This window comes from Pogona vitticeps, chromosome 11, assembly GCF_051106095.1.
Source record: "Pogona vitticeps strain Pit_001003342236 chromosome 11, PviZW2.1, whole genome shotgun sequence".
Classification (NCBI taxonomy): domain Eukaryota; kingdom Metazoa; phylum Chordata; class Lepidosauria; order Squamata; family Agamidae; genus Pogona; species Pogona vitticeps.
The window spans coordinates 5,758,626-5,784,289 of NC_135793.1; the positions used below are offsets into that span (position 1 = coordinate 5,758,626).

The 25,664-nt window shown below is 44.0% G+C and overlaps 1 protein-coding gene across 2 annotated transcripts; it reads right to left on the reverse strand.

Moving 5' to 3' along the window:
* Nucleotides 1–1,719: 1,719 nt before the first annotated feature.
* LOC110086642 (syntaxin-3-like) lies at nt 1,720–25,278 on the reverse strand. Of its 2 annotated transcripts, none has more exons than XM_020807705.3 (2): nt 17,378–25,278; nt 1,720–17,187 (listed from the first exon to the last, which is right to left on the reverse strand). In XM_020807705.3, the coding sequence occupies exon 1, from the start codon at nt 18,569–18,571 to the stop codon at nt 17,672–17,674; it is 900 nt and encodes a 299-aa protein (XP_020663364.3). In that variant the 5' UTR covers nt 18,572–25,278; the 3' UTR covers nt 1,720–17,187; nt 17,378–17,671. The 2 variants fall into 2 exon arrangements, with proteins under 2 accessions (XP_020663364.3, XP_072837328.2); XM_072981227.2 differs by having other exon boundaries at nt 1,720–16,999; nt 17,095–25,278.
* Nucleotides 25,279–25,664: the final 386 nt, after the last annotated feature.

The window sequence follows — 25,664 nt, forward strand, 5'->3', positions numbered from 1 at the left end:
AGATACGTGGAAGAAAATCAATTTTCCAATTGATCACAATAAAGGCTCTCTTGATTTTGGTGGGCAACGTTTAGTGCCAGATCCAGGAGATCATTCGTCCTGCAAGGACGGCATTCCTACCACAGGGAGAACTAGCCCATCAGTGTGGCCAGCAGGTTACCAGAGAGCACCAGATCAGACATTTTTTTACCCTCCCCTTTCCATTCTGTCTCTCGGTCCTCATCTTGTCTTGGCCATGGATGACTAACGAGGACAGGGCAAGTTTTATAAATGAGTCACCCCTCTCCATCTCAAATAAGCACTAATCAAAGGGACACTGGATATGTTCAGCTAATGTGCAGTTGGATTGTAAAATAGAAGATAAAGCCAGTGACAGTCCTTATCAGAAACAAGCCCAAGTAATTCTGGATTTGTTCCCGTCCTTACTGAACTGGAGTACAGGAATTGTGAAGGGATATATTCATTTCCTTTCAAGATGTAATAAAGCTGAGTTTCCTCTTAGAAATAATCCAACTTGTTCATTGCTTTCTGCTTGGTTCATGCACCAGAGAATTCTCCAATTAAGAGTAGATGGTTCCTTCCTTCCTTCCTTCCTTCCTTCCTTCCTTCCTTCCTTCCTTCCTTCCTTCCTTCCTTCCTTCCTTCCTTCCTTCCTTCCTTCCTTCCTTCTATCCAACATCAGCTCCTTCCTCCCTCCCTCCCTCCCTCCCTCCCTCCCTCCCTCCCTCCCTCCCTTCCTTCCTTCCTTCCTTCCTTCCTTCCTTCCTTCCTTCCTTCCTTCCTTCCTTCCTTCCTTCCTTCCTTCCTTCCTTCCTTCCTTCCTTCCTTCCTTCCTAATATTTCACCCTGCCTTTCTCCTCACAATTTTTTGAAAGCATCTCTAAAGTCTAATGAGTTATAATCATGTTATTCTGCCATCAAGAAGTAGATTTAAAAAAAAAAAAAGGCAAGGAGTATCAACAGGTTATAACATTCTGAGCAATGACAGATGTGTTCACACATAAAGAAGCGACTAGATTAAAACAGTGTGCAGTTGGGTTGAGAAATGTGAGGGCTTTTTGCATGCATGAAATACGTGAGTGGAATTTATCTCACTTTGGCTAACAAGGCTCATATTCTTTTGTCTGTGGCACCCGAAGAGAAGAAAAAGAATTGAAGAATTTTTTTTAACCCCTGGGGAGTTGGTGTTCAGAATACTGAATCAAGAACAGTATGATAAACACTGTTTTGCATGCTAAGGACTGAAATTAACTGCAGGAAACATCCATACCTTTGGAAAAGATAAAGATGGATGTTAAGATTGCACAGAAATTACAGCCAGCCAGCATAGTATAGCTGGGGCCTATCACAGGGGGGAGGGGGTGGCAAGAGGACCATTTGGTCCACACCACATGTTCAAAGACTGAACTGGCCAGATAGATTAGGGGGTTAGGTCTCTGATTGCAGATCCAGAGGTTGGGAGTTCGATTCCTCACTCTGCTTCCTGGGAGAAGAGCCAGCCTGGGTAGCCTTGGGCCAGCTGCACAGTCCCAAGGTTGCCCCTAGAGGAAGAGAAGGGTAAAGCACTTCTGAGTATTTCTCTACCTAGAAAACCCTGGAAAGGATTGCCATAAGTCAGGATTGACTTGATGGCACAGTATTATAGCTATTACTATTACTGCACATTCCAGGAGGACCTCAAATGTAAAATATACCAAGATTTTTCTAACACTATTTTGGCTTTTTCTTTTTTTTCATTTTATATGTCTCAGAAAATGGAAGTGCCCTGGTCATCTCTCAGTCTCCATGAGGGCTGGAGTATCATTTCTGGCCTAAGGCTGAGGAGACCCAAGAAACATATTGAGTTACTTTAGCTGCTGCAATACAGAATCTTACAATCATTGAGTGGAAAAGGGACCTATAAGGCCATCGAGTCCAACCCCCTAAGCAAGGCAGAAATCCATATCAATGCAGATCTGACAGAGGGTGGTTCAATTTTTCTTGAGTGCCTCCAGCGTTGAAGTACTCATTGCCTCCCAAAGTCATGGGTTCCCACTGTTGTACTCCTCTAACAGTTAAGAAGTTCCCCCTCCTAACATTTAGCCTAAATCTGTCTTCCTGTAGTTTGAACCCATTGTTGCGTGTCCTGCACTCTGGGATGATCAAGAACAGATCCTCTGTAGGATTACATTTCAAGTATTTGAAAAGTGCTATCATATCTCTGACATCTAGGCACATACCCAAAATCCTTTTGTTTACAAAGGAAAGCTTGGGGAATGGCAAGATTTCATGTGCATCTCTTGGCTTGATGGGAGGGGTAATTCTTTGTGAGACAACTTCTACAGCACCCAATGGTCAGTGAGACTACCTCTCCCATTAAGCCTTTATAACTCCCCAAAAGCGATGTCACTCCCAGGGAGGAATGAGGCCATTTCCTTCATTCTGAAAGATGATTGATGGCAATGGAGATACTCATGCAGTCTGCTCTGTAGATTTTTGGGATTTTGGCTGCATCTTCCAAGGGAAATTCTGTTTGGGGAATTTTTTAACAAATTCTGGGAACTAATGTCTTTTTAAAAAATCCCATCCGTATTGATCAATAAGTTTGGATTCTTCCCCCAAGTCTGTGCTAAAGCCATTGGTCTCTCAACATAGGGTCTCTGTCCAGGGTGCTGAATCCCGGGCGCTAAGCTGAAATGACACCTTAGCCTCTCTCAAGGCTAAACTTTGTCTTATCATCACCATGTCAGTTCTTGGTACTGAATCCATCCTGTCTTTGTATTTGTGAAGGCTTTCACGGCCAGGATCTGATGGTGGTTGTGTGTTTTTCGGGCTCTTTGGCTGTGTTTTGAAGGTTGTTCTTCCTGACGTTTTGCCAGTCTCTGTGGCATCTTCAGAGGACAGGAGTAGGAACTCTGTCCATGCTCTGTTGCTGTTTGTTGGATAGCTGAGTATTTATAGCTGTGGGAACAGCTTTTATCCTTTTTTTTCAGGGGACACGGCCAAAGAACCCGAAGAACTCACAACAACCATCCTGTCTTTCTTCATCTCTCTTAGGTTTCACACCTCTAGATGGTGGTTTCCTTTTTAAAATTCACATAGAATACAAGACATGGTATTTCCAACTCATGTGTTGTCAAGAAAAATCAAAGGAAAGCCACAAGCAAGGAAAAAGCAACTTGAACTGGCTGAAAATCAGCCGGAAAACCACTCCGTCATATACAGTACTTACAGATGGTGTACAACAAATATCTTTTCCTCCATTCTGCCAAGATGCAGTCCTGTTGCGACTGTTGAAAAAAAACCCAGATCTGTTTACTCTGGTTTTGTTCTAATCCTGTAAATATTTTGATCTGTTTTTGCCTGTATTTTTTTGAAATGCTGTAGAAATGTGCCACTCAGGCTTTGATTCACTCTGCTTCTTTCCTGTTCTGTCGCCACGCTCACTGAATGGAACGTCGGCCACGTATTTGTCATAGAGCTGGTTGCACAAAGCAATTTTATTTCCTACAAATTGAAAAGATGCTTCCCTTGGAGACACATCTGAAGCAATCACTGGGATATGGAGCAAAGGAACTTGGGCCGATGGTGGCATTAAGATATCGTAGACATTCATGCATGAGAGCAGTCATTCCTTTCACTGGAATTATTTTTCTTGACTCAGACATGATATATTCCCAATTCTGAGTCTGGTTTTTTTTTTTTAATTCAGAGATTCCCCCAGCATAGTCTAGTCATTAAAACCCTACAAGAAACTGAAGCTTTTTCCATTTCTGCCTTGCCATGATGAGTGAACCTGAAAGACAGGATGAAATGATCTTTTGTGACCTTTCACATCAGTCTTAAAAATAGCTTGGGTCCAAGCTATCTCAAGGACCATGTTTCTCTCTATGACCCTGCTTGTGTGTTAAGATCATCAGGGGAAGCCTTCCTCTCACTTCCATCACCATCACAGGTGCATCTGGTGGGGACACAGGAGAAAGCCTTCTCTGTGGCTGCTCCTTTAGGCTCTGGAACTCCCTCCCACAAGAGGCCAGGCTGGCCCCATCATTCTGCAATCAGGTGAAGACCTTCCTCTTCAGGCAAGTTTTCCCTGAATGACCGGCCACCTGAGTAGGGTTTTTTTAATGGATGGTTGTGCCTTACTGCGTTTAATGTGTTTTTGGTGTTTCTTGTGTTTACTGTTTTTTTAGTGTTGCATTTGTTTGATCCTTTTAAGTATTTGTATACTTACTGATTTTTAGCTTTAAATATGGTATTTTAATGATATCAGCCACCTTGAGTCCTTCTTAAGGAGAGAGACAGGGTAAAAACATTTTAAATAAATACATGAATTAGCCCTACTGGATTGGTGTTTTTTGCCCCATGGCCTGGTTTTCTCCACACCCTGAAATATAAGACATGTAAGAACATCACATCTTGAGAGTTCTCTTCCAGCCAGCTTAGAAGAAGGTGGGGAGGTGCTGTTGAATTGTCTGTTTAGTGAAGTTTCATCTAAGGAATAGAATAGAATAGAATAGAATAGAATAGAATAGAATAGAAAGAAAGAAAGAAAGAAAGAAAGAAAGAAAGAAAGAAAGAAAGAAAGAAAGAAAGAAAGAAAGAAAGAAAGAAAGAAAGAAAGAAAGAAAGAAAGAAAGAAAGAAAGAAAGAAAGAAAGAAAGTAAGTCCCCAGAGCCGCTGCTTTCCATACTAAAACCTAACAAGTATCCGTTATCTTTGACCACTGGTTCCTACTGACAAGGCTGATGCCCAAGTTCAGACCCAATATATGTATCAGACATTTGACTTCAAAGGATTGGCAGCCAGGTGCAGTAGAGCCTAGGTTTTCAGGGACCTTCTGACCCACATGGATGGAGGACATTCTTCCCCTTCCTCCAATTTCCTTTCAATGTAGCTGCAATCCTTACAGTAGCTCAGGAGAGCAACATTCTGCTTAGATGTTTGGCATCTTCTGGAAACCGAGGAGCTCCATCGGAAGCCGTGGTTCTCCACCTTAGGTTTCCAGAGGTTCTTGGACTAAAAAATCCCAGAAGCATCCACCACCATCTGTGGTGGGCAGGATTTTCGGGAGTTGCAGTCCAAAAACTTCTGGGGACCTAAGGTTGGGAGCCACAAGGATAAAGGGACTATCTTGATGAATAGTTCTGCACCTCCAAAATGACCATCAATGGAAAGAAGCTGTCTTGCTAGTCACTGTCACATGCACTGAAATAACTTGGTCGGACTTGGCTGAACGGGAGGCATCGTTGGCTAACCAAGGCAGCAACTTAGAATGGAGACTCATAGAAGGGGTAGAGGACCAAAGGTTGGCCATAGCTCCCCATCATGGAAAGTGGGCCTCGGGAGATGGTCCTAAATGCTGCCCACCAACTCCGGTCATGCCAGTTATCACACATAGCTGAAGATCTCACGATCCTTCTCAGCTCAATTGTTTTCGATGCTTTGGAACGGCTTTGAGCAAATTCATACCAAAAATAACTTCCCGGCTTTTGTCACGGCCCGTCAGCAAACATCTTCTCTGTTTTCCCCACAGCAGATGGCCCAGAGAAATCTGAAACAGAAACAGTTTGGTCCGCGCCAAGATATCTGTCACTGCATGCAGTCACTCCACATGGCACACTCGTATCTATCTGTTACTATGGGCAATAAGTGTGTGTGTGTGGGGGGGGGAATAAACATAATTCTGTACACGGAGCCCTTTGAATGGCCAGGGTTCAACAGAATGCAACCCTCACTTCAAAAGGTTCTTGTTTTGGAAATTAGGTGCACTTCATTAGAAAAAGGTCACCATATGCTCCATCCATACAAGCAAAAGTTTGGATTTGAGTAATACCCTTATTGGATTGCTAAAATGTTGCACATGAAGGAGAAAATTCCAATTCTACCACAACTTTTCAAGGGGGAAAGATGGCATAAAACGTTTTTACTTAGCAAAAAGTAAAAAAATGACAGAAATAGCGTCAGAAGCCTGAATACAGCTTTTCAGAGACTGTCACACAGAGATAAAAAGAACTATTACAATAACCAGTGCAAAGAAACAGAGGAGAATAACAAAGAGATCTGTTCTAGAAGATCCAAGAACTCAAAGGAAAATTTAAGCCTTAATTAGGAGTGCTTAATGACCAGCAGGGAAGTACACCATCTGACCAGGAGACAATAGAGAAAAGAAGGAAGCAGTGTACTGAAAATCAAAGACCTATACAGAGGGGATAAAAGGAATGACACACTCCTTTGAAGAGAAATCCTATGATGAAGAACCTACAGTCCTAGAAAGTGAAATGAAAGCTTCTCGGAAAGTACTGAGAAGAAATAAATCACCAGGGGTGGATGAGATACCAATGGAACCGTTTAACGTGACAGAGACAGAATCTATCAAAATCCTAACAGGAATATATCAACAAATATGAGGGGGGGAAACATGTCCCACAGACTGGCAACAATGAATATATATTCTAGTCTCCAAGAAAGGAGATGCCAAGAAAGGAGATGCCAAGGAGTGCAGCCACTACAGGACCATTGCTTTAATTTCCCATGTAAGCAAAGTGATGCTCAAGGTTTTGCAACAAAAGCTTCTTGCCTTATATGGAGTGAGAAATACCTGATGTTCAAGCTGGATACTGAAAAACAAGAGGAACTCAAGATCATATTGACTCTAGCTGGAGCATCTGGAAGTCACTTAACAGACTTTGTAGTGAAATAGGAAGATCAAAAAATAAGCAAGTAAAATGGGATGGGGCTACTTGGATATTTTCTGCGATGGTGGAGAAATTCAATCAATGTGTACAAAAGAAGATCTAGCAAATGGCAGAGATAACGCTACGGCAGGAGCCCACTTCTGGTCAAAAATAGTCTATCCTATTATGTTGTTTTTAGTTTTACCTATATTTCATGTGCATCTGTCATTTTAAATTGTGCAGCCCTCTGATATGAATAAGGAAAGAAAGAATTATACCAGCTGTTTCAGATTAGTGCTAGGTGGCAAATACGAAAAATTATGTTGGGGAGAGCCAGTATTAACGTTCTTCAAGCACTGGAACAGAGCAGCCCTCAAAGTGCGCTGTCCAAATTGTGTTCTTCTAACGACACAAGCATCAGCCACACAGATGGCAAGGTTGCTTTCAACCACAATAGATCTTGAGTGCTGTGGGGGGTCTTGGCAGCTCTTTCTGACGTACAGGAGTAGATTTTTCTGATCCTTCGGTGCAATGTGTGGGAGTTGTGATGAATTCATTCTGAGCGCTTAGGAAAGTTTCCGTGGCAGATGATGGAACACAGGATCTATTTCTGGCTTCCCCCTCAAAACACTTTGGCACCTAAACTTGAAAAGTCATCCTTGTAAAAGAAATCCTGCCGTATGGGAGAGCCAAGACAGTGTTATTTCAGTGGGATTGGGGATAATCGTTCATAAAAATAAAAGTAAATTATAGAACGAGAGTGGGTGATGCTTTTGGTGGTGGTTGTCATGTGCTGTCAAGTCGCTTCCCACTTGAACTGCTGGATAGCGCAGTGCTTTAGGTCTCTGGCTGTGGAGCCAGAGGTTGGGAGTTCGATTCCCCCCTGGGCCTCCTTGAGAGTGTCTGGACTTGATGATCTATAGGATCCCTTCCAGTGCGGAAGTTCTAAGATGATTTACGGTGACCTGATGAATAAACAGTCTCCAGAATTATGACCATAATATGCTGCCATTGGTATGTTCAGAGATGTCAGTGTTGGTGGCTGCTGCTGTCCAGGGTTATCGGCAGAATTCCTTCCTAGCCCTCATATGACTTAGTGGTTTTTCATTCAAAAACTAACCAGGCCTGATTCCATTTATGTAGCTTGTGAAATCAGGCAAGACGTCAAGGCACTTGGGGTCTTCCCTCCTCTTTTCATGCTTTGGTTGGTCAAGCAAAGCCATGCAACACTGGAAAGTCACCAAACTATTCTGTCTGGTTGCACTCTTTATAAGCCTGTCCAGGTGTTAAGATCATCAAGGGAGGCTTTTCTTTGGTCCCACCAACTTCATGGGTGCATTCGGTGGGGACACAAGAGAAGACCTTCTCTGTGGCAGCTCCCAGACTTTGGAACTCCCTCCCACAGGAGTCCCGACTGGCCCCATCTTCCAGAGGCAGGTGAGGATCTTTCTCTTCAGGCAAGTTTTCCATTAATGATGGGCTACCAAAGGGAATTGTTGTGCCTTCAATGGATGGTTGTGGTTTTTGCCCCTTGGCCTGGTTTTCTCCAAACCCTGAATTATAAGAATATAAGACATATAAGAACATCAAGTCTTGGGAGTTTTCTTCCAGCCAGCTTAGAAGAAGGTGGGGAGGTGCTGTTGAATTGTCCGTTTAGTGAAGTTTCATCTGAGGCACACTCCACCGTGCCTGTAATAATTCAAAAGGCAGAGCAAGGAATATACACATAGCCTGTGTCAAAGGGTCTTAATACTGTATTATTCTTCACTCTCTCACACATACACAAAGAAGGCAATGCGGGGAGAAAGGAGTGACTCAGAATGACTCAAGAACTCTTGGCAACTGAATGGCAACTTCCACAACCCAGAGGAAAAGCGGGTTGGACAGAAAGCCACTTTGGCAAGACACACCGCCAAAGACTTTGCATTGTCATAATCGCACACATCATATTCCTCACCAGCTCGGAACATTTTTAAGTATCAAGAGAGCTGGTAATTCTACCATGGCACTTCCTTTTCCTCTGGAACACTAGACTTGAAAGAGAACTTGGAAAACACATCTTTATTACCTGGCTTCCAGCTGATGAGCTATTTTTCCTGTGCTTCTGCCTTCTGGCTTGTAAAACAGATTAGCTACTAAGAGCCAAACTATGACTGTAATGTATGCACCAGGATATGTGTGTGTGTGTGTGTGTGTGTGTGTGTGTGTGTGTGTGTGTGTGTGTGTGTGTGTGTGTGTGTGTGTGTGTGTGTGTTTTAAAAGCAAATTGGAACTTTAATTGCCAGTAAATGAGAAAGGGGTGGACTATCTCAGGAGCTTTTAGCTATTCTCCTCTGTGGATTTCTGTACTTCTGCTGCAAACAAAAGGAATTTTGCCAGAAATTCAAAGTTCTGTCTTGTTTCTGCTGCCACAAACTTAATACAGACACAGCTCTGGAAATTTCTGTAAAGGGAACTCTCCTTTTGATGACGGGAGGACAGGAAGAAAGTTTATCATGTAAGGTTTCATTAACATTTCCTCTTCTCATCTGTGTAGCGAGAAAAAAAGGCCACTGCTCCTTCAAAAATTCTCTTCTGGAGTCTTTCCTGTTAGCATCAGATTATGGGCAGTAGAGATAGCAGCTTCTCCTGGGATAATTCAGTTTCCTGGTTTTCTTCTTCTTTTCTGTTTCTTTTAAGATTTCAAGGCAATTGCAAAGGATGGATGGATATTGTCGCCATAATGAGCTGAATTATTAAAGGTTCCAACCAGTGCATGTAGAATGACTCATTGCGCTTGGCTGGCCGGGGGAGATAATGCAAGAAAGGCTAATGACATCCGAGCTGTGCTTTGAAAGCAAGAATGCGGATGGACGGACACACACACACACACACACACACACACACACACACACACACACACACACACACCAGTGTTGCCTCTTGTGGACTTCAGAGTGGAAGTATGAAATGGATAGCAGGGAAGTTCTTTTCATAAAGCAACTTCTGAACATATCTTCATTCAGAAATGCAGGCAAAGTCCACAGCTGGGAGAAAAGTTGTGTATGAGGGAGAGAGGGGGCGAGTTGTGTTCCATTATGGGGCATGCAACAGGCTGGATCCTGCAATGTTTAGGAGGCTGCCTTTAGAAATGGGGCCAGATGTTTTAGCCAATGCGGGACAGAGTGCTCCACCTGTTGAAAGGGATGGTTCGGGCTACTTGGGTCTTGCCTTCTTCTAAGTGCTTTTCATTACTTTTCGTTGGCTGCCACTCTCCTTCAGGGAGCAATTCAAAGTGCCAGTTTTGGTACTGAATGCTCCAAGAACTTTGGTTCTCCACATACTCCTCTCAGAGTTAGTTATGAAGACAGGTTGTCAACGAATATGCTGCAGCTCCTCTGATTTGTGTTTTTAATATAATGTGGCTTCTTGGGGGTTGCTCCCTGATTGTGGATCTTGCTTTCCAGGAAAGGCTGCTGTCCTTATGCCAGCAGGCAAAAAGCTTTTGATTTAGGCAAGCTTGTGTCAAAAGGGGCTTCTGATGGGTTGCTGCTCTACCAGGTTTCTTTTTTGTATGTGCCTTTGAACTGATTTTAATCAATCATTGTGTTAATATGATAATCCTTCTTTTAACTGAATTGCTCTTAAGTGATTATTCTGTTAATCATATACTCATATCAGTGTTGTGAGCTTTTTTGCATGCTAGCACTGACAGAAAAGCAGAACAGAAACAAAATCTGACATAAAATATGTATCACATCTGTTAGTCTTGTCTCTAGATTTGGGGGGGGGGGGGAAGGAGATGTCGTTAATCAAAGTAGCCACCGAGCTAAACTATATGTTAGAGAAAGCTCATCATTAGAAAAGAGGATTCGCTAAATACAGGAAACGTGTCGTTTGACTTCAAGTAGAACTGAGAATCCCACTCTTTCTCTTATTCTCCATAGTAGTCAGTTCACTCCTCTGTTCTTTCTGGACCCAATCCGTGACATTATGAGGCTTCCCATTTCCCCTATCACGTCTCTAATGCTGGAGAAATGGGGGTAAACAGGCATCAACAGAAAGAGCTATGGAAGATGAGCAAAGTTGTGGTCTTGATTCAAGGCCACGTGTCTTGAACACATCATTTCCTTTCAAATCAGTGATTCCCAACCTTGGGTCCTGAGATATTCTTGGATTAAAACTCCCCAAAGCCTTCACACTACCTCTGGTAGCCAGGATTTCTCAGAGTTGTAGACCAAGAACATCTGGGGACGTAAGTTTAGGAAACAGTGACCTAGACCAGTGGTTCCCAATCTTGAGTCCCAAGATGTTCTTGGACTAAAACTCACAGAATCCTTCACTCCTACCCGTGCTGGCCAGGATTTTTGGGAATTGTAGTCCAAGAACATTGTTCATCTTTATTTCAGAGTGCTTTCTGTTGGTGCTTGTTTACCACATTAGAGTCTAAGGTGTACCATGTCAAACACTGTTAGATGGTGTTTGTTAGTGTGTTCTTATTTGTTTGTTTAGAAGTCCAAAATGATTAATGCATGTTTCAATGAATCACCCTTTCTTAATTAATGCTAGAATGCTTGTTAATTTAATGCCTACTCCTCTATCAATAAACCAATTAATTCTCCAGGAGTGTAGGAGGCCTAGAGCGTATGCTACCCTTCCAGCATATGCTACCCTTGATTTTCGAGGACTGTACCTCTAAAAAACTGATTTTTAATTTACAAGGTCCTTAGCATCCCTAAGAGACATGAGGACAAATTGGCTGTGTTTCTTGGGATTGGGCTGGGGTATATTCCTCTTTCCTTTATGGAAACAGGGGGAGGAACTAAACTGGTATGATAGAGAGAAAAGTGTGTGTTATAAATAGCTGGGCTCGTAAATGCTGTGTTTTATTTTAAGATAAATATTCAACGCTGGGACTCACCCATTGAAGAATGAGGTGGAAGAGGCAAGCAAGATTTGCATCACATCATTCTGCGGCCCAATTTGCTTGGATCTAAAATGATTAACTGGAAGGACAGATCCTGAAGCGGAGGCTCCAATACTTTGGGCATCTCATGAGAAGAGAAGACTACCTGGAAAAGACCCTGATGTTGGGAAAGTGTGAAAGCAAGAGGAGAAGGGGATGACAGAGGGCGAGATGGCTGGACAGTGTCATCGAAGCGACCATCATGAATTTGACCCAACTCCAGGCGGCAGTGGAAGACAGGAGGGCCTGGCGTGCTCTGGTCCATGGGGTCACAAAGAGTCGGACACAACTAAACAACTAAACAACAACAACAACAAATTTGTATTTGTATCCCTGGGGATATGAATATGAATAGCAGCACCACAGGCACCATGGAGGCCAATTCCCTCCCCCTAGAATCGGCCAGTCTACTCACCGGTTGTAGCGTTGTAGCGTGGCATTCAGCTCCACCATCATAATCACGCCCATCATAAAAGGAGCCCGGCCAGCTCTTCCCTTCCTTCCCCCCTCAGCCAACAACTGCAGTGCAGAGGTGGGACAGGGGGAATCTTCCCCACTCAACCGATGAGTGGTCAGCTGCATGGGGAGGCGGGGAAGAGCTGGCCGGGCTCCTTCCACAACTAGCGCAACAATGACAAAGGAGTCGAGCAGCATGCTGTGAACAGCGTGTGGACCAGCCGGTTCTGGAGGGAGGCAATGGGCCTCCATGGCACCTGTGGTGCCACTATTTGTATTCATATATCCCCAGCGACACGAATACAAATAGTCCATGTCTACTTCCAACCTCTGGATCTGCAGCCAGATAAATGCTGGTGCGTCTCATTTCTACAAATGGCTCGGCCCATGGTCTGCCTCAAAAACTGTGAGAGGGGAAAAAAAAACCTACAAGACTCCACCGTATTCTACAATAGGTAAGTGGATTAGGTAAATTCATTTCTCATGGAGGTGGCCCTCTCCGTTGATTGCATTATCAGGATGCAGTTTTCTCTTCTAAATGTTAAGAAAGGATTTGAGACTTTTGCAGGGAGGAAATCCTATAGCATTTCTCCACCTCCTGGAGTTACCTCAGTGAAGCATACTTCGGGTTGCGATCGCAAGTTATAAATTCCCCGGACTATTGAGTTTAATCCTTTTCAATATAGCTTCCCCGGGGTGCTGAATTGTGTGTGTCCACCTTGTAAACAAGTTAATTTATACAGGAAGGCATGTTCACAGCAGTGCGCTGCCTTTAGACAGTATTAGAGGGGGCCGCATTCACGGCTCGGGAGCTGCTGCGATTTCTCTTTCTGATAATGAGCCCTCCAAGGCCAGGCGGGTTACATTTATTACTGTAAACAGTACCAAGGAATGTCAGAGGGGAGGCTGGCAGAAAAGAGTCGGGACCGGCCCTCCCATTAGGCAGAGTGAGGCAGCCACCTCGCACAACAGACTGTGTCATGAAAGGGCAGTGTTGTGGAAGAGAACGTTTCAGTATTTGACATCGTACTATTGCATTTTTATTCGCCTATATAGAGGATGTCGAGAAGCACTTCCATGTTTTCGTGCACCTGAGGTATTTATTCTTTTTCTGTCAAAGGCAAGCTACTTGAGATTGACAACAAGGCTGTGTCAACCTCCAAAGGGGCAATAGGTTGGACGCATATTCTGTACATTCACCATTGTTAAGAAAGAGGTCATCAGCTTGGAAATTTCATGCAGGTGCGATGTAACAAACAGAGCAGGATGTGCTGTGGGCATTTTCTTAGCATGAGAATGGCAGCAGTACAAAAAGGGACCGGCGTTTGGGGTTTTCTTGGACTACAAATTCCATCATTCTCCTTTCTAGGCATCCCACCTGGCAGAGCCAGACCAGACAGATGTCTAAATTGTGCTCGCCTAGAGAGGAAAGGACCAGCTGACAGGCTTCATTCCTTGGATAGGCCTAACTTCCTGTTTGAAAAGGAGGTTTCTTAGCAACCATTGCAGCAGCTTCCTTTTCAAACAGGAAGTTAGCCTTTCCAAGGCAAGGACCCGGCCAGCTGGGCCTTTTTCCCCCCAACTAAGCACAGTTGAGGCGTCTGTAAGGTCTGTGCCCTGCAGCTTGTACACTCAGAAAAGAGAATAAATGGGATTTGTAGTCCAAAAATCCAAAATGCACAACCGTAATTACAAATACAAGATTTAATAGCTGCCGTCTTCCTCCATGAGATATTGAAAGCACAATGTACATATCTTGTAACAGAAGTCAGACTCATTTCCCTTGAAAATTTGCTGTGATTGTTTTTGAAGCTATGAAAACTATAGACTTGGAAAATGTAATAAAAGCTGCTACGCTTGTCAAGGTGATAAATTACATATCCAGTTTCAACGTGAGTTTCTGTGTGGCACACCAGCAGTAGTAACTGTTGTTTACATATACCTGGTGAATAATTATTTATATCCATAGCAGATTTATATAGGCTATGGATTTGTGACTTGTAGAACGGGTGTGATCTGTGAAGGTGCAATACAGGGAGCACGCATCAACGCAGAACAACAACCTTGGCTAGTTATACCCTCAGACGAACAAATGGTCTGAAAAGAGGTGCAATAATAGCCCATATAGTTACCAGGAAGATACAGAAAGATATTCTAAAACGTTTCCCCCAGTCGCATTCAGAAGTGGTGTAGCAGCTGTTTCTTCATGATATCAGAAATGGACTCTAATTAGAGATGGGCACAAGCCACGATTCCACGGTTTGGCCACAGAGCTTCTTCTTCTGCGGATGCCCCAGCTTCCCAGCCCTGCCTCCGCCAGCGGGTGCCCACTCAAGAGACAGCGGCTGGAAGAGAGAGGGATGGGAAGCCAAGGTGCCCAACGAAGAAGCAGTGTGACCAAACTGCCAAACTGCATCGAACTGGTTCGTGCCCATCTCTAGTGATAATCCATGAAAACTGGTATTAAATAAATCTGCTAGGCTTTAAAGGTGCCACAAGACTCTTCAGCTTCTGTTGTGCTACTGCGGTTTCAGTGAAGATCATTGGGAAAGGGAAGGAGTGTTCATATCCACACATGCTCCGGAGGTCCCTAGATTACAGAGGCAAGGAACGGGTGATTCCTGGACAGTGAGAAGTGTTTTGTGTGTGAGACTCTGCACTCGTGTACATGGACGCAACAGGTGTGTGCTGCTGTAAGATCCCAACCAACATGAAATCTTTTAGGACCAAAAATCTTGAACACCCCCATTTTAGAGCCTGAGAGATCAATGCCAAGGAAGATGAGGTCTCGGGTTCTTACCTTCCTCCATTTTGCATCATTTATAAGGTTTTGTTTTTAAAATAAGTAGCATTGCAACAATACAATAAAACATTCTGTTTACTGAGTGCCGTCATGAGGAGACCAAACTTCTCATAGCCAAACTTCAGCAAGAAGATCGTGATGCAAGTTGAGGGAAACCCGAGCATGGAAGTTACTTTTTAGAAGTAATTCATTCTTGTTCTTTGTTATAAAGTTTGGAAAGTAATGCAGATCCTCACTGATTGTCTATGGTCTGTATGCTATAAATTTTTACACTTTTTTTTTTAAAAAGCATGTAATAACAAGATAATGACATGAAATAAGAAACATTTGGAACACACTGGCTGAAATATGCAGTTAAACAAAGTGTAACTTTTAGACACAAACTGCTGGAAATTTAAAAATCTGTATAGGCGTGATCTGTTGTATATTGAGTCTTACAACTCAGGGTGCAACATAATGTGCATATGGAGTTTTCTTAATTTACAGTAATTCGTGTCTCAGATTTAAACTGTTTGCAGAACTGCGCGGTCAGATTTTAGCCAATGCCTCAGAAAGTGCCTTAAAATGCCCTTTAAAAGTAACTTTTGAAACTAGCTAGAAAACAGCATTTCTTACAAAAGGGAAGTACCTTTAATCTTCCTTGTTACTTTGCTTTTGTAATCTAATTCTGCCATAAATATGCTTGGCGCCCCCAAAAGCAACTGGTTACAGCCACAATTAACTTGCAATTTTCAATCAGTACATAGATAAAATAGGCATAAACTCCTTGCACACATTGATTACCTTTGGTAATCTACTATAATGGGGGGGGGGGGCTAAACAAGTGACTCTTTCCAGCCCAGTTAAGTTACTGTGCCTTGCAGTTCACTTTTTGGTGGGCTGGCTATCTATCTGTTGCCTTGCGTGATGCTCACAAAGGCCACCTTCAAAGGATTGTTCTGGCCTCCTGCGATTTCTGAGCTGAGGAGGAAATGTCATAACAGCAGAGTTTGGGAAAGTTAGTTTTCAAGACTGCCGCTCCCGGAAATCCCTAAGCCAACACAGACACCTGGTGCCCATACCTGCTGGGGGAATTCCGTGAGGCGGAGAGGTGATGTAATCTCTGGACAAATGAGCAATCTTCCCGTCTGCGGCTTAGAAGGAAGGTACCTCCAGATGCCGGGTTCAGGGGAAGGGGGATCAGGAAAAAGGTCCCTCGTGGTCTCGTGGGCTCCCAGAGGCATCTGGTGGGGCCACGGTGAGAGACAGCAAACTGGACTAGATGGGCCCTTGGCCTGATCCAGCAGGACCCTTCTTCTGTTCTTATGGTATATGGAAGTGCACAAGGCATTCAGGCGGGCTTGGGCGGTGTGACTTCATGACACCAGATCTTGCTATTCTTTTGGATTATATCCCCAGAACCTGGCGGGGTTAGGATTAGATCTGCCAGTCTAAAAAACGATACTTCTCCAAGCCCCAAATCATCCCCGCCACCACCCTCAACTTATAGAAAGGCAAACATTGCGGAAAGGCCTATATCACTGTATAACAGGAGAAAAAAAAAGTCTGTACAGATAGAAATGTAAACATTAACACCCTTAATTCATACAATGCACCATTCAAGACATGAATGAGAAGAAGGCCAGAAGCCCTTTGAACGCTTGAAACCAAAACGGGCACAGCCCACATTAAAGAGTCCGGGGATTAAATACGGCCGGCAAGCTGATTTGCTGCTATTCGGTCGTGCCGTTTGGTGGCAAAGCCACCTCCTCCGTGCCCAGAAAAAATGACGTCTCTGCTCCTTTGTGTGGATGTGACATTCAAACCACCAGGAAGCCACAGGGATTAGCAGCAACTGCGTAAAAGGCTAAAAGCAGAAAAATGTGGAGGAAGTGTCTCACCCAATTTTATCTTGCCCGTCAAATGTTTTCTTTGGACCGGTATCTTTTAAAAAGACACTGCAGGCTTTCGTGTTGTCCGGTCATCTGTTCCCATTGCTTTGGGGCAATGAAGTGAAGGAAAGATCCGTCCATCCGGCTAGGACCAAAAGGTTTTTTTAAAAGCCTTTCCAAATGTCTCAGACGCTTATTCCTGTCTTTGTGAATTCTGTTTTCCCCCATCTGTGATACCACCTCTTCAATGGCAGGGCCAGCACTGTACCTGTTGAGCAAACACTCAGTTTTTAAACAGGCAAAAATACCTGAGAAACATGCCTTAGAACGTGGCAGGTGTACCTTTCTTTCAGAGCTGAATACCTGGAAGTCCGGAACATGCAAGCGATGATCAGTCAAATGTTCTTTCCTTAGAAAGCTGGGTCTGTAGTTTTTTTCCCCCCTTCGGTGGTAGAGCTGAAGACACAAACATCTTTGCATCATTATCGCCATCATCACATTGTTATTAAGAACAGTGGTAATTAAAAAAAAATCCCAATGGGAGTTGACCCAAAATATGAGGGATGAGGTGAACCAATCGCTATTTTACCACAGCTACATTGACCCTCCAGATATCCAGTTTAAAAAAGAAACACCACTTAATTACCAGTTGTCGATAATCCACAACTGAGGAGGACCAGGCACTTCTGTGACCTTCACGGGACTCTCACTGTAGGGTGACACTCTTGGTCTTCCTCCAACGAGCATCTTCTCACGTTCACAAAAACGCAACAAAAAAAGTCCCCTAACACGAAAGTGCATTTCCAAATGGAACCACCCACCCTTTGCATCAAGGACTCGTCTACAAGGATGTGTGCATCAAATGCTCCAGAGTGCTGTCGTTCAACCTTGGTAGACCTTTTCTCTTCAAGGGATATTCCAGAATCTCCCCTTTTCCTGCTCAGCGCACCACACTCGGCGTAGCCATGCACGAGAGGCATGTGCAGCAAGCACACAGCCCCAGCAACGCCGACAGGGCCGCGGAAAACCGGGATTGGCGCTCATACTTGAGAGCTTTCTTGACCTCCTCGTTGGACTGGGAGATGTAGTCCAGAGTATGGAGAACATTGTACTCTATGTTGTTGATGGTCTCCCCTTGCTCTGCGACCAAGACCTCCATGTGGAGAAAGAGGCTGTGCAGCTCACCGATCTGAGCTTCCAAGTCCAGCAGCTGTTGGTGGCGCACCTGTGCCAGGGCCAGATGTTGCTTGGCCTTGAGGACATCCAGGTCTTGGCCGACGATGCGTGGTGCCACAGGGCTGTCGACGAGGCGCTTGAGGTCTTCTTCCTGGAGGCTCAATCCGGCCAGTTCCGTCTGCCTCCTGATCTGCTCCTTCAGCTTCTCCACGTACTGGGTCTCCTTGGCGTAATGGCAGGTGACAATCTCCCGGTAGCGGTTGATCAGGACGCAAAGCTGGCTGTGGCGGATGCGGTGGAGGGCCAGCCCTTGCCGGTCATCTCTGGCCAGAGATTCTTGGATGCTGTTGAGCTTCGGCTGGAGGGTTTTGGCTTCCCTGGTGAAAGCCTCTTTGATCTTACACAGCTCTTTCTTCTCCTCGCAGATGCTCTCCTCGGTGGTACAGCAGAGGACTTGATGTTGCTTTCTGTCAACGTTCTCGGAGAACTCCTCCAACTTATCCAGAGATGACGAGAGAGCGCTAATCTCCTGGAAGACCTTGTCCATGGCATTGCCCTCATCTTCTTTGAAAACAGGGTTGTCGAAGGAAAGCGTCTCGTCCACCTCCCAGTAGTCACTTTCTTCATTCACTCGGTTCTTCAGTTCCTCTAATCGGTCCTTCATCTTCAGCTCTTCTCGAAGCTGGAAACATCCGTACCAGATGAAGCAGTGACCAGGGCACACCCATCGGCTTTTACAAGGATTCGGAGGGAGTTTAAGAACTTTTGCGTCAGTGGACGTCGCTTTCCAAAAAGGGAGAGAAGGAAAGGAGGAAAACTTCCCTCCCTAACACTATGGCAAATATTGACTATGGCAATAAGCTTCTAAAACAGCGTTTGCTCTTGATCACATGACGCCCAGAGACCGGCTAAACGAGATTCCATGCCAGATGTGAGTGGCACGTAGCCCATAAATAGAAGGTGAGCTGTAGAAATGAACTTTCTGAGTGGAGTTATGAGGAAATGTGAAGAGGAGGGGTGGGGGAAGAGATGTTTCCAGCTAGACTCGGCCAATTCTAAAGGTGATCCTGTGTTATCTTTAACTGCCGGTGCCTAAACCGCCAGGGAAGATTGTGTACGCATTACGTGATTTCACAACCAGACCGTCCATTCACATGAATAACAGTTCAACTTACTTCCTTAAAAAAAAAATAAGTCACTAGTCCTTAAAGTGGCAAAGATTTGTTTTTATAAGAAGAAAAGAAGGGTTTTTGATTCTTTGCCCTTAGCGAGCAGAATCAACATAAATTAGGAAAGGGAAGCATCAAAAAGCTGAATATGTGCTCAGGGAAGCGTGAAGATAGAAGAGCTAAAGCAGAAGTAGACCACAGTGGCTTTCCGGAAGTTTCTGGATGGCCACTCCCTTGATCCTTCACCTTTTGCTATGCTAAACACTTCTAGAGTATTTCTATTTTTAATTTTTCTTAATTAGTTTTGCTGTTATGTGCCGTCAAATTGCATCTGGCTTATGAAGACCCTCATGGGGTTTTCAAGGTAACGGCGAGATATTTAAGAAGTGGTTTTAACCACATCATCCTTACAAATGGTTTTCTTGGTCTGTCACTCTATCCACTTTACCACACCGGCTCTGACACTCCAGCTTGTAATTTTTCTATCCTGCCTTTCATCTAAATAGCTCAATGTTGGAGATTTTACTGCCTCTAGTGGGTGTGGTTGGGAGGGACCTTTGTGGGCTGAGGTGACTGTCTGAGGTCACCAGCACTAACCAATAGTGCACTCCTGCCTCAGATTTCAAAAAGAGTCCTGCCTCTCTGCGGAGTGCTCCTTTCTCTCCCTCTCTTGAATCGGTTGAAGTCTGTTGCTGAAAGCAGCCAGTCTTTGGTAAGTTTGCTGTTGATCTGTTCACAATTGGAAGTAATGGAACAGTTTTATTCTTTCTCCTACTAATGTCTCAAGAGTGAGTTATTGAACCTGTAGGTGTCAGTTGATAAGGAAAGGGGTGGACTACTCTGTGGAACTTGAAGCTATTCGGCTCTGTGAATCCCTGCACTTCTGCTGCACTGCTAGAGGAATTTAACCCACAATTCAAAACTGTGCAACACCCAAGGCAATACTATGGCTCTAGTGCTCCTCCTCTCTGAACCTCACAACAGTTTTGTGAGGTGGGTCTGAGCATGAGAGCAGGGGTTGCCCTGAGTGAGCCAGTGTGCTGTACGGCGAGAGATATGAACACAGGTCCTTGCTGAATGCTCTAACCACTGCTCAAGGTCTCAGCTCGCTGCTCCCATCTGTACACCATGCTGACTCAAGAAATGGACCATTTTCTAAATATGATCAAGAGGGAATTCAGCTACCTGGATGCAATGCAGTGGAATCAGCGATCCTGTGAGAAATGGACCTTGGCCTCAATATGTATAAACAAACCCTTGATGCTAAATTATCTATATGAGCATTTGAAAGCATTTAACAATTGTTGGATTAAAAATTTTGTGCCACACAAAATATACATTCGTAAATGTAAGCAAAGGAAGAGAGTCTGACCACTCTTTACAAAATGGTAATGAATGCAGCCAGGATCCATTTAGAAAACCACCTGCCTCGAACCCGCTCTGCCGAATGGCTGACGGGCCTGGAAATATAGTGCTGAATAACTGGATAGATGGTTATTTAAGGGAATTACCATATCTCTGATTATCCTTTGTAAGAAGAAGATCAGATGGAGACAGAATGGCTTGCTTTCAAAGTCTAGAAAAAGCAGGAGAATGGATGAGGAGCTGAGAGCTGGTGATTACTGGCAATTTGAGAGAGAAGGGGATAAGATGGCCTCCAGGTGAGGTGGCAGCTGGAAGCCCTCCTCCTTTGTCTCGTCCAGTTCTTTTCCACCTCTGATCCTTTCCTGGAAAAGAGGAAGGAAGGAAGGAAGGAAGGAAGGAAGGAAGGAAGGAAGGAAGGAAGGAAGGAAGGAAGGAAGGAAGGAAGGAAGGAAGGAAGGAAGGAAGGAAGGAAGGAAACATACTGTATCTATTCTTCAAAAGCCTCCGTACAATAATTAGAGCTATTTTTAAAAGGTTCAGTTAGTATTATTTTTTTTCCTGATTCTGGTGGTTTGTTCACTCCACACTCTGACCTCCAAACCTTCCCATGTACCAGAGAGGAGTAGAAGTATTTATTTTGCAGTCACTGACCCAATATTTAGACCAGATTTCTCTTGAGCACCACAAAGTGGAAGCCGGAGCACATGCGCTATGACAAATCAGCGCTAAATGGACTCCGCGCTATGTGAGATATTACTGCATTTTTGAAAAAAAGGGAAAAATTCTCGAAGGCGATCGCCCGTCTAAAAGAGACACAGCACGTTCTCTCCCCCCTGCCTAAATGCAAAATGGCCAAGCAGCTGCAGAGATACCTTGCAGGTAATGGGGACATTGTACTCTATCCATCATGAGCCCCCAAAAAGGAAGAGATACCCATGATGCCGTTCGCTTCATGACTTTCCTCCAAGGACAGTGTACACCCCATCAAAATCCCTGCATGATTCATTTAATCGGGCACCAATAAGGATGACCAAGCAACCATAATTTATGAAATAGGAGCCCGTTTGGTTTCCTTGGTGCTTAATACACTTTCCTTAGAGACAGGGGAAGAACCCCATAGAAACACACATAACAGATATTATGTTTCTTGGGACAGCTGTTAATAATCTGAGGCCCTTCAGAAATGGGCTGTATTTATATATATACTAGAAGTTGTTGCCTGTGTAGAATAATTATGCCATTGAAAAATGCACAGTTTCCCACCTGAGATACACCTAATTGTTATAAAATAGTAATTGAAGCTAGGATTATTGAGCATTGCCCCTTCACAATTTCTTTTTCTCCACCTCCCCATTCTAAGGGGCCGAGAGGTTCTGCCTGCTTGAATTGGAAAAATCTGGATGTATTCTGTGTCGGTTCTTCTTCTGGCTGCCTTCGCTTTCTGGAGAAAACTCATTTGTCGGTTTTTGTCTTTGCCACTTCCTCCTTTAAGTTTCAGCGACGACTCTTGATTGTATTTTTCTCCGTGCACGCTCTCTCTCTCTTTGCCTTTCATTCTCCCCGGTGCAAGGAAGAGCATTTCTTTTAAAAAAATTGAAGTTATGCGGAAGAAAGACTGCAGAGCCATTAAAACAGAATGGGGCCATTTGCAGCTGGAAAGGTGTGGGTAAATAATTTACAAGAGGGCCGAGGGGATGTGCCAGCCACGCACTGACCTCATTGTAGCAAGCGGGGAACCCGTTGATCCAGAACAAGATGACTGATTCCCGTTGCTACTGAAGCTCATGACAAGGAACAAGAAGGCCGAGTCGCTCGTTGAGTAGCAAATCTTTAACGCCATTCCGAGAAAAGCTGCAAGGCCAAAATGCCATCATTAGCTCAACATCCACTCGTGCGAATTGTACCTGCTATATTTTTTTAAATTGTCTTCCAAAGGTGTATAAAGTACTTTCAGCTCTGTTGCGCAAAGCACAGCCGGAATATCTCCATTGCTATAATTAACTCACAAGTGACCGATAACGGGAATGACGGGTTTGTGGAAATGAAAGAGATCAGAGCCTGGATAAGTCCCTTTGGGGAATTTCCAGATGAAGAGAATCTTCAGCCATCAGGGCCACAGCTGGCTAAGGAAGCTGGGATTGCAGTCCTAAAAGTAACCTCTTCAAGCTATCAATATAAGTAAGTAGATGAGCGATCATGAGAAGAGAAGATTCCCTGGAAAAGCCCCTGATGTTGGGAAAGAGTGAAGGCAAGAGGAGAAGGGGATGGCAGAGGACGAGATGGCTGGACAGTGTCGCCAAAGCGACCAACATGAATTTGACCCAACTCCGGAGGCAGTGGAAGACAGGAAGGCCTGGCATGCTCTGGTCCATGGGGTCACGAAGAGTCGGACACGACTAAACGACTAAACAACAAAAGATGAGCGCTGGTGATAACAGTGCTGTTAACCAAAATGTGTCAAATTACCCGAGAAAAGTGAATGAGTAACAAACTGTATAACAAAACCCTTCCCCTAGCGCAGTGCATTGGTTAAGCCTCACCTAGAGTACTATGTCCAGTTCTGGACACCGCACTTCAAAAAGGAGGCCAACAAACTGTAGCAAATTCGGATGAGGGCAACAAGGATGGTCAGGGGACTGGAAACCAAGCCCTAGAAGCTAAGACTGAAAGAACTGGTCAAGCCTTGAGAAAAGGAAGACTGAGGGGAGATAGGATAGCACTTTTCAAAGACTTGAAAGGCTCTCATCCAGAGGAGGGGCAGGATCTGTTCTCAATCATCCCGGAATGAAGGACACGTAATAACGGGCTCAAATTACAGGAAGCCAGATTTTGCTTGAATATCAGGAAAAGTGTCTTAATTGTTAAAGCAGTACGACCAGGGAAATAATTGCCTTGGGAGGTGGTGAGCGCTCCAACATTGGAGGCATTGAAGAGAAAATTGGACCACCCTCTGTCAAATCTACTTTGATGTGGATTCCTGCACTGAGCATGGGGTTGGACTCTATGTCTTTACTCACCCCTTCCGACTTTTGTTGTTGTTGTTGTTGTTGTTAAGAAGTTTGGGGGAAAAAATCCCACAGACCTACGACTGAAAAAAAATGAAAATCCGAAAGAAAGGAACACTGACAGAATTCTTCTCCATCAGAGATACAACAAACCGCTATTTTCGAGGATTCAACAAGAGTTACCAAAAGTTAGTTTAAAAAACTAAAAAACCAAATCTTCTAGAATCGTGCAGCTGCCTGGGAGATTCTGGTTATTTGAGCTTCCTCAGAGTAACTTTTCACTTATGGGGATCTACAGTAGTCACCATACAACGGCATGCCTGTGTAGAGGGTTAGTTGAAGAATCAACGTATTCAGAATCGATGATAAGTGACTGGTAGGATGTGACAGGTACAAACATGACTCGGTATCCAGATATCCTAAAGTGTTAAATCATTTCACTGTATAAAAACAATTGGTGGACTTCTTCAGAGGCTCTCTTAATCTATATTCATATCAGGAACCCTACCAAATTTTCATGAAAGTCCACCTTATAATTCATGAACCTATCCTGAGAGCACGCCGGAGAGTTCATGAATATTCAGGGAGCAATGATTTTTCTTTCAGCTGCTAATTGAACGGAACAGTTCGTAGCTAACAAGGCGATGTTTAATAATCTTTAGAAGACATTTGCCTAATTTGCTGTACAAAACTATCATAAGCCCTATCTCTTTTTTATTTATTTAATTAGGCATTGATCTTGTCTCGTCCAGGAGCTCAGGAGGAATAGCGATTCTAGCCGCGTTATTTCCACTGTCATAGGGTGCCTGTTTTCAGGTTTTGCCAGGTAGAGAATATTCAGAAGTAGGTTACATTCCCAAGGCCACACAGGCTGGTTCTACTCACGAGGAGGCACAATGGGAGGATCGAACTCCCAACCTATGGCTCCATGGCCAGATTCTTAAACCCTTGCACTAGTCCTAGGTTCTGAAGCCATTCTCATGGGCGAGCCTTTGTGTTGTCTGTCTCACTTTGATGCTGCTGCGGAAGGCTTTGTTCCCTGTGACATTGTCGAAAATGCCTGCCCTAGGTCTCAAGGTTTGATCTTCACATCTTAGGAAATGAGATGCCACTGACCTGGGGAGACACACACGAGTAAAACCACTCCTTAAATATCTCACTTACCTTAAAAACCCTACTGGGGTTGCTGGTAACTCACCATAAGTGGGTTGTGATTTTATGGCACATAAGAACAACACATTGGGAAATAAGGCCAGTGACTTGAATTGGATGTACAGTATGCCCAGGTAAATGTCTATTGGACCATGCCTTTGGCTTACATATCTGCATCACAACTATATGTTGTTGTTTAATCGTTTAGTCATGTCCGACTCTTCATGACCCCATGGACCAGAGCACGCCAGGCCCTCCTGTCCTCCACTGCCTCCCGGAGTTGGGTCAAATTCATGTTGGTCGCTTCAATGACACTGTCCAACCATCTCATCCTCTGTCGTCCTCTTGCCTTCACACTTTCCCAACATCAGGGTCTTTTCCAGGGAGTCTTCTCTTCTCATGAGATGGCCAAAGGATTGGAGCCTCAGCTTCAGGATCTGTCCTTCCAGTGAGCACTCGGGGTTGATGTCCTTTAGAATGGATAGGTTTTATGATTGTTAGCCGCCTAGAGTGGTCCTCGCCCGACCAGATAGGCGGGATATTAAATAAATAAATAAATAAATAAATAAATAAATAAATAAATAAATAAATAAATAAACGAACGAACGAACGAACGAACGAACGAACGAACAAACAAACAAACAAACAAACAAACAAACAAACAAACAAACAAACAAATAAATAAATTTTTCCTCTTTGCAGTCGAGGGGACTCTCAAGAGTTTCCTCCAGCAACACACTTCAAAAGCATCAATTCTTTGGCGGTCTGCTTTCTTTATGGTCCAGCTCTCACTTCCATACATCACTATAGGGAAAAACCATAGCTTTGACTCTGCAGACTTTTGTTGGCAAGGTGATGTCTCTGCTTTTTAAGATGCTGTCAAGGTTTGTCATTGCTTGAAAACCAATGTTCCAGGAGTACAGTGTATGTTTCGCATTTTTAAATATGCAAGGCGCCCTTGAATTTGAGTCTCGAGGTTCATTGGTTGCTCCCTACTAATTTTCTGAAGACAGAGGTCACCACATTTACTCCGGTGGTTATAAAGTCAGAACTATTAACAAGAATT